The sequence below is a fragment of the Gossypium arboreum genome, chromosome 1, assembly GCF_025698485.1.
Source record: "Gossypium arboreum isolate Shixiya-1 chromosome 1, ASM2569848v2, whole genome shotgun sequence".
NCBI classification, from domain to species: domain Eukaryota; kingdom Viridiplantae; phylum Streptophyta; class Magnoliopsida; order Malvales; family Malvaceae; genus Gossypium; species Gossypium arboreum.
The window spans coordinates 83,097,355-83,111,784 of record NC_069070.1 but is presented as its reverse complement, the minus strand read 5'-3'; the positions used below and the strand labels follow the sequence as shown (position 1 = coordinate 83,111,784).

The following is a 14,430-nucleotide window of genomic DNA, read 5'->3' as shown; positions in this document are numbered from 1 at the left end:
GACATACTGCATGGGGTTGGGATATTGATATGGAGGAAGTTCTGTACTGGTGACTATGTCACATTCACTATTACTGGTGGCTATGCCACAATTACTGATACTGGTGGCTTTGCCACATCTACTGTTTCTGGCAGCTATGCTACATTATTATTACTGTAGCTTTGTGCGATATTGGTGTGTTGGCTGGGTGGGACGATTTATATCCCCCACATAGTGTGTTGGTCGGTATGGGCGGTTTGCTGGTTGGATTTGGGTAGGATGCATAATTGCATTGCATTGTACTGATACTGCATTGGGCTTAGGCCCAAGATCACATCTTGTATAGGGCTATGGCCCGATTGATCTTGATCTTGAATAGAGCTCGAGCCCTGCAATTCATCGATCGGGCTTAGCCCAAACTGTGTTATTCACTATTTGTTTGCTATTGGGATTACACACTGAGTTTTCGTAAACTCACCTATTTGCTTTGACTACGCAGGAAATCCCCAACCTTAGATGATTTGGAGCCACGAGGGACTTGGAGGTGGTTACACGGATGCAGTTGATCTACAGCTTGACTTTATTTATTTTAAATTTGATATTGGGTTTTTGATTATGTAATAAGGCCATGTGTGGGTTTAGGTTTTAATTGGGCTTTTGATTTCTTTTATTAATCTGCTATTCTAGGAAACCACGAGTTTTCAAATAGTCACGGTTTTCTAAAGAACACGAGCTTTCAATAACAAAGTTTTCTAACGCTTCCGCTGTTTAAAGGGAATTAATATACCAAAGGCAAATAAGTTGGTAAACATTTTGACGGGAACTTTTGTTAAATAATAATAAAAGGATTTAAATTCAGTAATGGATTTTTACTGAAAAGATCAGTTTCAAAAAATGCTTCCATGTGACTGCCAGATTCAGCCATAACTTCTAGGCCGAGTTTGGGGTGTTACATTTAGTGGCATCAAAGCCAGGTTGCAAAACTCGACTGTGGAATGGGTTTTTGAAATTTTCTTTTCTCAAAATTGGGTTCTCAAAAGTTTTTTCTAACCTTAGTTTTTGAAATAGATGATTGTAAAGAATTTGGATTGTTTTAAAATGTTGACCTTGGAGGTGTGGCACACCGAGTCTCCGGTACCAAATCTGTAATTTCTCTGACTCTGTTTACTATTATAAATTGAAATGTTACTGAGAAACTACTATAAATTGTAGGACTGTACTGAAACTCTATAGTTAAAGTAAACTGAGATTGTAGGAAACTGAAACTATAGAAGACTAAAAACTGTAGTAAGACCTTGTTCTGCTAAAACAAACCCTAATTACTGTCATTTGTTAATAATTACTGGACTTACTAACTGGTGCATAACATTCCTAAAATCATATAATACGCGAATCAATATGAGCTCTAGAGGTATTCGTGGAAGGGGTACAAGAGACTGCGATAGATGCCGAGGAAGTGCTAGGGTTAGATCTTCAGCATTGGGTCACATGCCTACTAGGGAGGCACCAGCTTCACCAGAACATGAGATGGTTCAAGAGACGGAAGTCAGGACAAGTCTACCAACTTCGGGTAGCGATAACCCGGATCTTGGTACTGAAGCGCTAACCCGGTTAGTAAGGTAAGTGCTGGAGGAAGTTAAAGAGATTGGCGAAACACTCCGGGCTAGGTGTGTAGACTGTAAGAAGAAGAGAGAACGCAATTCTCTGGGGTTGGAGTCTCGTTCTGTGAAGCATGTTAAAATGCATCCAAACTTTTTGACTTGTGAGCATTGTAGAAGCCGTCATTCGGGCAAATACTGGAGGAAGTCAGGAGCATGTCTCAGATGCGAGTCTAAAGAACATCAGGCTCGAGATTGCCAAATCACATTTAAGTCAGGTATGTTTTGTTTGAGTGTGATGATTTGGACATAGAGATTGTATGCGTGTGATGTATGTCTGCTTCAGTGGTTAGGTGTTTTGGGTGTGTGTGAGAAGTTCCAAGTTCAAGGTAAAATGTGTTAGCATTGTTAGGATCAGAGTGCGCAGCGAGAGCGTTGTGTGGTGGGCTAGGCTGTGCAACTATTTTGATAGTTGGAAATTTCGAGGACGAAATTTCTTTAAGGGGGTAGAATTGTAATGCTCTGAATTTTGGCTTAGAAGTATTGGGCCATGAGTATGGGATTGTAAGGAGGTTGTATATAAGTATTTAATTGTGCAAGGAAATGACACAATTGTATGTCTGCCTTAGTGGTTATATGTTCTAGGAAGTGTTTGAAAAAGTCTTAGGTTCAAACCTAGGCTTTACCAAAAATTTTGGTTTAAAGTGAATAAAACCCTGGATGCTTGGATGAAGGCCTTTTAAATTATTGTTGTAAGTATATGACATAAGGAAGCGTGTGGACTAGTGGTTGTGGCATCATTAAGGTTGCAAGGGAGCTTGGGTTCAAGTCTTGGCTCTTGAAATTTATTTTGGTTTTTATTTTAAAAGAACCTGGACTTTGGTCTATAGACCTTATAATTAATTGAGGATAAAATGTGACACAAAAGAGCCTCTGGCAAGGAGGCAAGTGGCATGTTAGCTATTGAGGGGGCTTGGGTTTGAATCCCATTGTAAGAAAAAAGGATATTTATTTTGCTAACATGAGGAGGCAGGAGTTTGAGGTGGTTTCGAGCTCTGTTGGGTGAGAATTTGAATGGGTCAAGAGAAGATGGTGGAGAAAATCAAGGAATGAATTATAGAGGGATTTTAGGAGGAAAAAGGGGAGTTTGAGCTGTAGAAGATTGATGACGAATTTGCTAAGGGAATGGAGATTGTTCGGTTTTGGTCATTGTGGCTTTGGGGAGAGTTTTCTTTTGTTGATTTGTTTTAGAATTCTAGTGCCGAAATTTTGTGTTGCTTCTCTTATGTTTTTCTCTTCTTTCCTGTATTCCAATCTTTTCCGAAGTACCTTTCTCCTGGTTCTCCCTTCTACATTTTTCTTTGGTCGAATAGTAATAAACCCTTACCTTGGTTTCTTTTTGTTTTCTCCCTTGCAGTTTGCTCCCTTTTCTATTCTTTTCTTCTCTCATTTCTTCTTTCTAGATCGATTAATTACGGTCTTTCTCCCCTCCCTAATTCTTGACCTATCGTTCTGTACCCTGCTCTTAGTGTTGAGGTTTCGGTTTTGCAAGAATTTCTGGCAATCGGTGGGTATGCTTATGTTTCTCTATTGTTTTGATATATGCTTTTCAATCTGTTCTTTCTATCTTTTTCTCAAAGCTGAAGTTCATTGTCCCTATATTCCTTGATTGCGTTATTCACTCCATCTCTACGATGTGATTTGGGTTCTAGCTATTTCTGCGGGGTAATGGGGTGCAAGTGTTTCGGAAGCAATCAACTCTTTCTCTCATCGTTCAATTAAGGTGAGATGTTACTTTAGTTTTGGGGTATTAGCCGAATATTCCCTATGTCTCTGTAAGATTAATTTTTGTAGGGTTTCTCCAAGGAGCGGTGGTGTACAAGTGGTTTTGAAGCAACCACAACCTTTTTCCTCAAGTATTCAATTAAGGTAATATGCTACCTCATTGTCTAGGGTTAAGCGTGTATGTTGTCATTGTGTTAATGGGAAAGTAGTTGATCCTATCTAACAAGATCTGTTTCTAATTCAGATTCTCGACAAGCGTGTGATCAATTTTAGGTTAGCGATCTTAGAGGGTTAAGCCACTCTCATTGAAGCAAGGTAAGATGGTGTATTTCTTGGGCTAAAGGTTATGATGTGGTTAACTCGAATCGTCAGTTTTTTAACTAAAGGTCTTGCTAAGTGTAGGTTGGGCACGTGGGAGTCTTCGTGCATCTCACTAAACAGGTGTGTATTCGTACCCTGTAAATGGTAATAGGCATAAAAGCCGGTAAAATGTGTATACACCCTGATCTAACAATGGTACGGCAAAAAGCCGAAAAGCCGAAAGGTTGGGTTTGAGCGTGCGAACGATCGTTTGGTAAACTGAGCCCACGAAACGTGGGCGTACGACGAAAGAGGCCACCACGGGTGATCTCGTGGGCTTAGGCTGTAATAGGCCACGTTGGGCCCAATGGGCCCGTAAACCGATATGGGTGAATCTCACCGTCAGGTGGGAAAGGTTGCGCTGGCCATGTCACGCACATGGCTTAGGACGTTTCTAGGCCTCGATGGGTCGAATGGGCCCAATGGGCCCGTGGGCCCGTATGGGTAAATCTCACTTTTAAGTGGGAAGTAGTTGGACTTGTCATGTCGCGCACATGACTTAGGTTGTTTTCGGCCACGTTGGGCCAAAATGGGCCGTACGGGCCAAATGGTCTCGTGGGCCCCACACAGATAAAATCTACAGTAAGTGACTATTAATTAACTGAGCTATGGCGTACACATAGCCGTATCTTAAGTTGGGCTAAATGGGCCACACGAGCGTGTGGGCCCACTTGGGCTGAGTAATGGGCTTCAGGCCCACTTACACTAGTAGGTCTGTTTAGGTTACTTAAGTCGCTCGAGGCAACGTTGGACTCTCTGTTGGGTCGTTAAGACCCTCGTTTGTAAAATTACCGAAATATCCCTGATTTGTAAAATTACTAAAATACCCCTGATTTGCAAAATTATTGAAATACCCTCGATTTGTAAAATGACCATAATATCCCTATAGGGTAAAATGACCGTAATGCCCCTGTAAGGTAAAATGACCGTAATGCCCCTATAGGTTAAAATGATCGTAATGCCCCTGTAGGGTAAAATGACCGTAATGCCCTTGTAGGGTAAAATGACGAAATGCCCTTATGTTCCGTATGACTAATGTGCTTATGATTTACATATATGATTATACTGAGTATGACTTTGCATACACATAACATTTTTGGCACGAGATACTGCATGAGGTTGGGATATTGATATGGAGGAAGTTCTATACTGGTGACTATGTCACATTCACTGTTACTTGTGGCTATGCCACAATTACTGATACTGGTGGCTTTGCCACATGTACTGTTTCTAGCAGCTATGCTGCATTATTGTTACTGGCAGCTGGCTAGGTGGGTCGATTTATATCCTCACATGGTGTACTGGTCCGTATGGGCGGTCTGCTGGTTGGATTTGGGTAGGATGCATAATTGCATTACACTATACTGATGCTGCATTGGGCTTAGGCCCACACTGCTACTGTATAGGGCAAGGCCCAGACTGTACTGATACTGAATAAGGCTCAGGCCCAGACCTTTACTGATCTGGGCTTAGGCCCAGACTGTGTTATTCATTGTTTGTTTGTTATTGGGATTACACACTGAGTTTTCATAAACTCACCCATTTGCTTTAACTGCACAGGAAATCCCCAGCCTTAGACGATTTGGAGCCACGAGGGACTCGGAGGTGGCCACACGGATGCAGTTGATCTGTAACTTGACTTTATTTATTTTAAATTTGATATTGGGTTTTTGATTATGTAATAAGGCCATGTGTGGGTTTAGGTTTTAATTTGGCCTTTGATTTCTTTTATTAAACTTCTAGTCTAGGAAAACACAAGTTTTCAAATAGTCACGGTTTTCTAAAGAACACGAGCTTTCAACAACATAGTTTTCTAATGCTTCCACGGTTTAAAGGGAATTAATATACCAAAGGAAAATAAGTTGGTAAACGTTTTGACGAGAACTTTTGTTAAATAATAATAAAATGATTTAAATTCAGTAACGAATTTTTACTGAAAAGATAAGTTTTGAAAAAAGCTTCATGTGACACGCTAGATTCGGCCATAACATCTAGGCTGGGTTTGGGGTGTTACAATGTGCCTCATGAAGAATTTTCTAAATCAGTTCAGTATCTCTCGGTACACAAATTTTTTTCTCAGAACCTCAAACAATCATCGGATCCAATCTGATATTCTGAATCACTATTTGATTCGCATTGAACTCTTTTAGCTTGCAACTCATTATCACCTTTATGAGCTTCACAAATTTGTTGAAGAAATACCAGTCTAGCTTTCAACTTAGCTAAAATTGAATCATTATCAGATAAGGTTAATCGTGTGTTCATGGTCCTCAAAGCAAACAAGGACTTTCTACTTAAAGCATCTGCGACTACGTTTGCTTTCCCCGGGTGATAATCGATCACTAATTCATAATCTTTCAATAGTTTGAGCCATCTCTATTGTTACAAATTCAAATCTTTCTGTGTCATTAAATACTTTAAACTCTTGTAATCGGTAAAGATATGACACTTCTCACAGAATAAATGGTGTCTCTAAATTTTTAAGGTGAATACAATAGCGGCTAAATCCAAGTCGTGCGTCGGATAATTATTTTCATGCGGTTTCAACTGTCTCGAGGCATAAGCTACCATTTTACCCTCTTACATCAACACACAACCAAGACCGTTCAATAATGCGTTGCTGAAAATCACAAACTCTTTCCTCGACTCAGGCTGCACTAATACTGGTGCCTCAGTCAACAATGCTTTTAACTGCTCAAAACTCTATTGACATTTCTCAGACCACTCGAATTTCACATCTTTTTGTAACAATCTAGTCATAGGTGTAGCAATCATCGAAAATCCCTTGACAAAATATCGATAATAACCGGCCAAGCCCAAAAAGCTTCTGACTTTGGATACATTTCTCGGTGGTTTCCAATCAACAACTACTGAAATCTTACTTGGATCAACCCGTATACCTTCCGCTGAAACAATGTGTCCTAAAAATCTGACTTCTCGAAGCTAAAACTCACTTTTTCTGAATTTAGCAAATAATTTCTTATCTCTAAAAGTCTGTAATATAATTTTTAAATGTTCGGCATGCTCAGACTCATCTCGGGAATAAATCAAAATGTCATCAATAAAAGCAACCACAAATTTATCTAAATACGGCCTGAAGATTCGATTCATCAAGTCCATAAAAACTACAGGAGCATTAGTTAATCCAAAAGGCATAACAAGAAATTCATAATGCCTGTACCTCGTTCTGAACGCAGTTTTCGGCACATCTGAATCCTTAACTCTCAGCTGATAATAGCTTGATCTCAAGTCTATCTTCCATAACACTGTTGCCCCTTTCAACTGATTGAACAAATCATCAATTCTCGGTAAGGGATACTTATTCTTTATCGTAACCTTGTTAAGCTGACGATAATCAGTACAAAGTATCATGGATCTGTCTTTCTTCATGACGAATAACACTGGTCCACCCTAGGGCGAAAACCTTGGTCTCGTAAAACCCTTATCTGTCAACTCAGTCAGAGCCATTCTATATGGAGCTATCGATGTCGGTGAAGTCCCCGGTATAAAATCAATAGCAAACTCGACTTCTCTGATCGATGGCAACCCAGGCAACTCTTCAGGAAACACATCCGGGTATTCACAAACTACCGGCACAGATTCAATCTTCAATTTAGTCACGTTCGTATTCAGTACATATGCAAGATAAGCTTCACCTCTGCTACTGTTCCCATTTCCCGTATTTCTCGGTGGCCTTCCTCTAGTGGCAGTGTTGCTCGGTCTTACATTTTGAAAATTATCTTTCTCAGCCATTTCAAGGCAATCTCGAATGAAGTGATCTGGGGAGCCACATTTAAAGTAAGCCCAGTTATTCATTCTACATTCACCATGATGTCATATACCACAGTGTTGACATTCAGGTCTATTAGACCTAGCATTTCCAATGCTCGCTATTGACTTAGTTTGGGCCTTAGAACCCAAATATTGCTTCCCACAATCTCTATTTGGATACCCAGCTTAAACATTGGAACGAGTATTCAAATCCCTTGATTTCTTTGAAGAAGATTGAAATGACTTATTCAGCGGTCTTTTTCTCAAATTTCTAGTCTCAAACTCATCTTTTCTCTTTTCTTTGCTCAACTCTTCAGCTTTGCAAGCTCGGTCGACTAGCACAACCAGTTCTTTCAACTTTAAAATCCCAACTAACAGTCTAATATCCTTATTCAACCTATCTTTGAATCTTTTACACATGATGGCCTCAATAGAAACACATTTCCCGAGAATACTTACTGAGCCCAACAAACTCTCGCTCATATAAAGTCACAGACATTCGGCCTTGTTTTAGCTCTAAAAACTCTTTGCATTTCTGATCAATGAACCGTTGACTGATATATTTCTTTTTGAACTCATCTTGAAAGAATTCCCAGGTAACTCTTTCTCTCATTACCAAGGATACAAGAGTATTCCACCACTGATATGCCGAGTCCTTTAGAAGTGATATGGCACATTTCAAGCACTCATCGGGTGTGCAAGAAAGCTTATCAAATACCCTGATAGAGTTCTCAAGCCAAAAGTCTGCTCTCTCAGGATCATCGTCAATATTGGCTCAAAATTCTTCAGCCTCTTGTTTCCGAATCTTATCAACTAGAGGCCTGTTCAGTCTTAACAATTCCATACCTTGAAGAGCTACGAGAATCGGTTAGGGGTTAGGTGGGGTGAAGGATGTTGGGCCGCCAAATTTGTTCGAACAAACTCGGCAAACCACTCATTCATCCTTTGGAAGAAGGTTTCCCTAGCCTCTCCTCCCTAGCTAACCCTTACTGGTCTACTTTCAGATGGCGCTGCCCCTTGGGCAGGAGCAGGCGCATTACTCTCAACATCATCAGCTACATCTCGGTTGGGATCCATTTACTATATGAAAATACAATTTAAATTGTCAGGAGTCATCACACTATCATCAATTATATATGGCATGTATTGCTAGACTCACACACTATGTTAATCTAAGAATTGACTAAACTATAGCTCTGATACCACTAAATGTAACACTCCTTACCCGTATTCAACTCCAGAACATGATATGAGGCATTACCGGATGTAAGGAAAACATACAAATCGAGTCCTAAATTTGCATCCAATTTAAAAATTCATAACAATTAAGCCCCTTTAGCTAAGGGAACTCAAGTTTGGCATCTATTCCAATTTAGTCCTTTCTACTAAATTAAGCACTCAACTAATAAAATTTCTTAACAAAATTTTCACACAATTATTCTATCATGCTGTAAACCTTAAAGAAATAATAAAATAAATATTTCTACTTCAGATTTGTGGTCCCGAAACCACTGTTCTAATTTGACCCAAAAACGGGCTGTTACAATCTATCACACGATCTATTAGATGATTAACATCTCGACCAAGAGGAGGATTATTATTGCGACCAATTGGATTATCATTAAAACCAAGGTCATTTTCCTCACTAGCCATATTTCACAATTCTTTTATCCTTTTTCGCAAAGTTCCTTCGATCTCTAGGTCAAAAAGATATTCTTCGTTAGCAGGAATGCCTCTTCTCATACACTAACAGCAAACCTGTAAAAATTAAATACAATTAAGTTAAATAAAACTAATGGAATTAAAATAGAAAATAACAAAACCAAATTTCACCAAATTGTCGATCCCCGGGAACGGCGCCAAAAACTTGTCGCATGTGAAATGATATGATAATTGTACAGGTATACATGTCGAATCAAGTAATAAAGTGATAAATGAGATTGTCTCCACAAGGATCAGATAGGTATAAAAATGGTCAAGTTATTATACTAAAATACGGTTAATGTTATGGCAAAAATAGTGATAAGACTGCGACAGTAATTTAAAGAAACAATTATGTGTGCAATATGTGTAACTGAAAAATAACGGAAAATGCTATGACAAGTCAAGAGTAAAAAGGCAATGACAATTATAAGAATAATTACGTGAATAATATGTGAAGAAATAAATAAACAACTAAGAATGCTATGGAAAAAATACTAAAACAAATGATAGAGGATAGAGGGTCTACAGTGTTGATTTGGAAGGTCAGGATTACCAGAATCTACCCTTACTAACAGTAATGCCTCGGCAAAACCTTACTTAATCTACTGCTCGAAAAAGTTCTAAAATGTTATGCTTCTTTTGAGAGGAAAACCTCAAGTTACCTTGCCTTAAGCGATATATCTATATAAGCCTTAAGCACGACACCCTGCACTATTTGTTTTCTATCCCTATGAATGTTGCTCTATGTCTAGAGTCTACTACAAGTATTTGATAGAACATTTGCTCATGTCATTCAATTTCATTCTCATTAACCTAACCTTTTTAGAATTAGATTAACTAAATGAACATGCTATACATCCATCTATGTCTAGAGTTTGCAAACATGTAATTTTGTAAAATCATTGAATGAAACAGTATATTAAAGTAGATATATACTTCAATCATTAAAGAAAATAAAGGTTTCATCAAGTAATCCCAAGCCTATGAGATTTATCTCATGGTTGGAAATTAAAATTCAAATCCAAAACATCATTCAACATTATTTCAACAAATCAATGCAAGAAGAGCAATCAAGAAATAATGGAAGAACTTCGAAAGGATAGCTTTCGCGTATCTAGCTTACTCTCCAACAATATAGTGTTCTGTGGTGGCTAAGAGGAACTGCCTTCGTCTTCCTCTTCCTGTCAATGCTCAGCTACTACCCTCTATTTTTCCCTAAAGATCTCTCTTCTTTTATGTTTGCCTTTTTTTTCTGCCCTCTTTAGGGTTTCCTCCTTTGGCTTTTATAATCGTTTTCCCTAAGGTAAATCCAATAGCCCATTATTTTCTTCCCTCTTTTTTAGACTAATTTTTCCGGTACACATACAGTTTGACTAAAACTGGTATGTATTGAGTGTTGAATCGGTCTTCTTTCCTGGAATTTCCATGGCATTCATTTTGAAAAACTATCCAACCCTTTGCCTCGACAAATTTTCACTCATTTACTTCTTGTTCCTCATCATGCTCTTGCCAATTACTACCAAACAAGTCCTTCTTGTGGACAATTAAAAGTAACAAATAATAACATTTAAGCACCACCCAAGCTCTTTATACAAGGTTCTAAAAAATGTTAAAATAATATCCTAAAATGCAACTAAATGTACCTAAGTATAGGCAATTAACTAGACCTAAAGGCATGAAATATGTGACAGCCTTAAAACGACCCTAGTCGAAATGTGGTTTCGGGACCACAAAACCAAGGCATAAAAATAATTTAATATTTATTTTATTGCCTATAATGTGTGTTAACTCATGTGTGATATTTTTATGCTTTGATTTAGAATTATAGATGTGAATTTCACTAGAAAGGACCTAGTAATAAACTTTGAAAGTATGAGGAAATGTGTGATGACTAATTAAAGGATGCATGCAAAACAATGGACTTGCATGTCAAATTCCCCCATAGCTAGTGGCCGGCCATGACAAGGATTTATGGGCAAAAATCATGTCATGAAACATGTTTGGTAAATGGGTTATGATGGAAAGAATAAAATAAGGGTATGGAATAAACAATTAATGTTAGTAGATGAGAAACAAAAAAAAAAGTGCCCATCTTCCTCCATAGCTTGGCCGAATGTCCTAAAGAAAGAAAGAAAAAATTTTGTTCATCTCTTTTCACTCTCTTGTTGGCGAAAATACTAAGGATAAGGAAGGAGTTTTGCTTCATATTTGGTTTGGAAGAGGATTAGGAAGAGGTTGGCTAAACTTGCATCAAGATTAAGGTATGTTTGAGGTTCATGCATGTTTTTAGTTGCTAGCTTAATGTTCTTGTTAGCCCATGGTTCAAATCCTTGTTATGTCATGGGAATGAAATTCGCCAAAGTGAATGTGGTGTTAATGCCATTGCATGTTAAATAACAAGCTTGAAAGTGATACATGTGATGGAGGATTGAAGATTCTTAGATTTTCTTTTAGCATTTTTTTGAATGAGATACTAAGTTCTTTGTTTCACCATGACCAAATTGAAATGGTGTGGTGTTGTGGTATTCGCCATGATATATCCATAAGTATAATTCATGCATGTTGCATGGTAAGTAAGATTTAAGCTTTGGAAATGTGTATATATTTGGATATAAGCCACTTGAGAATTGCCCTTGCACCTACATGAATATATGTTTGCACATGATGGATTGGTATGACATATATACTAATTCAAAGTGTATATTTGCTTGTGATGATGTGTTGATTATGAAGTAAATAAGAGATGTGCAATGAATTACGATATGTAATGTGTTAGTAGTAAAATGTATGCTGTTTTTTTGTGTGGTATTAAGTGTATATTCGGCCACATGAGGGTAATTAGTGTGCATGCATTCGGTTTGAGGCAAGCATATTGATGCCTATTCTTGGCTTAGAAAATTGGCTAAGAGGAATATTAACTAATGTGTTGAGTTCGATTTATGATTTCGTACATATGCAACTTTGATGCCTAATGTATATAAGGGCCAAGTACTTTGAACTTCACGTTGATGTTTGAATGTATTGAATTGCTTGTTGTGATGTAAAATGTGCATGACCATTGTGTATTTGAGCTAAAGGATGGCCATATGACCATTTACACTCCTTGTCATATTCGCCATAAGCTATCATGATGAGATTTTAATAAGTTAAATTTGTGTGAATTAGCTCAAGAGCAAAGGGAGCTAAATCCGATAAAGGGAAGGAAAAAGTAGTTGAATAGCCGTCAAATCGCTCGACAACATCCGAGGTAAGTCTTGAGTGATGACCCTACTTGAATTATATCAAAATTATGCTCCTTGTTTGTGTGGCCATTGAGCCGAAATAGTAAAGGTTGATAAATATTTTGTGTTAGAGCTTTAGTAACGAAAATGAACTATGGACGTGTCTTGAATATTGATATATGTGTAAGTGAACATTGGAAATATATCCGGGCTAAGACCCGAAGGCATTCGTGCGAGTTGATATATCCGGGCTAAGACCGAAGGCATTAAATGCGAGTTGATATATCCGGGCTAAGACCGAAGGCATTCGTGCGAGTTGATATATCCGGGCTAAGACCAAGGCCTTTGTGCAAGTCACCAACCGGGTTATGACCAAGGCAATCGTATGAGTCGCTATATCCGGTTAAATCCGAAAGTATGTGATTCGGAAGTGAGCAATCTTGCTGTGAAAATTTCAGCTTATACACTCGTGAAAATTCCAGCAATGAGGTATGTTTGTATGTGCTTGTACTAATTGAATTCTTACAAGTAAGTATGCGCTAAGTTGATAAAGCGAGCTACCGGCCTTGGGCTAAGTTGTTCTTTTGTGTATGAACATAAGGGTCGGTGATGTGAAATAAGTATGAGTATGGGAATGTGAATTAGTAAAGTGGTTTAATTAGCCATGTGAATAAAATACCTTAGTCAAAGCTGATTTCATTGCATGAGACTTACTAAGCATTAAAATGCTTACCCGTTGCTTTGGCTCTCTGTTTTATAGGTTTCGCTCGTTAGCTATCGGATTCGGGATCAAAGAAGTCGAAGTCATCCACACTATCGAAGCCCCATTTTGGTACAAATTTTGGTTGAACTTTGAAATGGCATGTATAGGACCATCCTTTGTTGAAGGTCATGTACCTTCCGGTTTGTGTAAACTTGGATAGCCATGCGAAAATGGCTTATATCGTTTTAGCATAGAACTATAATCGTTTGTATGTTGACCCTTATGAGGTATGGAATTATTTTGAAACGATTAGCCATTGGAATGGTTAATCATGATCACGCTTTGTGCTATGTATGTAAAAGGGCCAATTGAATCATGGAAAGTATGAAATAGGTAAAGCCTACTAAAGGCAGATGCTGACAGCAGCAGTGACGTGGATGTGAAAAATCACTAAAAATAGTAGGAATGGTATTTAATAGCAAATAAATTATGTAAGTGTACCTTGATGAATCTACTTTCATATGGAAGAAACGAAATGGTCATATGAGTTATAAGTTAACAGATTTTAAAGTTCTTGTGAAATAGGGCCAGAACGGTTTCTGGATCCCCTGTTCCAACTTTGGAAAATCATTGTAAATTAACCAGAGATAATTAGGAGTCATTCCATATATGTGTAGATTCCTCTCTGAGTCTAGTTTCTATAGAAACAAACGGCATCAGTATTGAAGCCCTGTACAGGAGATATCCAATTCGTAACGCACAAAGGTCAGTGTAGTCGATCCCTACAACAGGCGAGACTTTAACTAATAAACTGTACTAATTGGCTCGACCAAAATTCTAGAAAAAATATGTAGATGGACATATGAGTCTAGTTTCAGGAAAAATTTACGGAACTGATTTTCGAGTTGTAAAACTCAAGTTATGAATTTTGGAGCGACTAGTACTCAGATTGGCAGCTTGTCTGAAAATTGTCAATAAGTGGGTTGAAGTGCATTAACACCTCGCGTTCGACTCGTGACGGTCTCGGGTTCGGGTGTTACAATTTTATTGGTATCAGAGCTACGGTTTAGTCGATTCTAGGACTACCGTAATGCGTTTGGGTCTAGCTATACATGCCATTTTATGTGATTATATGATAGTGTGGTGATTTCGGCGTTTGAACTTGTGTTTATTTATAGTAATGGATCCCGATCCCAACCGAGCGATAGCTGATGATGTGGAGAGTGTGGCGCTGCTCCCGCACAAGGGACAGCGCGGCGGACTCTCAACCTGTTGCTAGCAATCCGAATGACGAGGCTAGACAAGCCTT

The 14,430-nt window shown here is 38.4% G+C and overlaps 1 protein-coding gene across 1 annotated transcript in view; it reads left to right on the top strand.

The window, feature by feature from the left end:
* Nucleotides 1-1,377: 1,377 nt before the first annotated feature.
* LOC108481204 (uncharacterized) overlaps nucleotides 1,378-14,430 on the top strand; it is a 45,299-nt gene continuing 32,246 nt past the window's right edge. Inside the window, exons 1-2 of the mRNA XM_017784367.1 lie at nucleotides 1,378-1,570; nucleotides 1,755-1,855. Coding sequence (XP_017639856.1) covers nucleotides 1,378-1,570; nucleotides 1,755-1,855 — 294 coding nt within the window. The remainder of the gene's footprint in view (nucleotides 1,571-1,754; nucleotides 1,856-14,430) is intronic.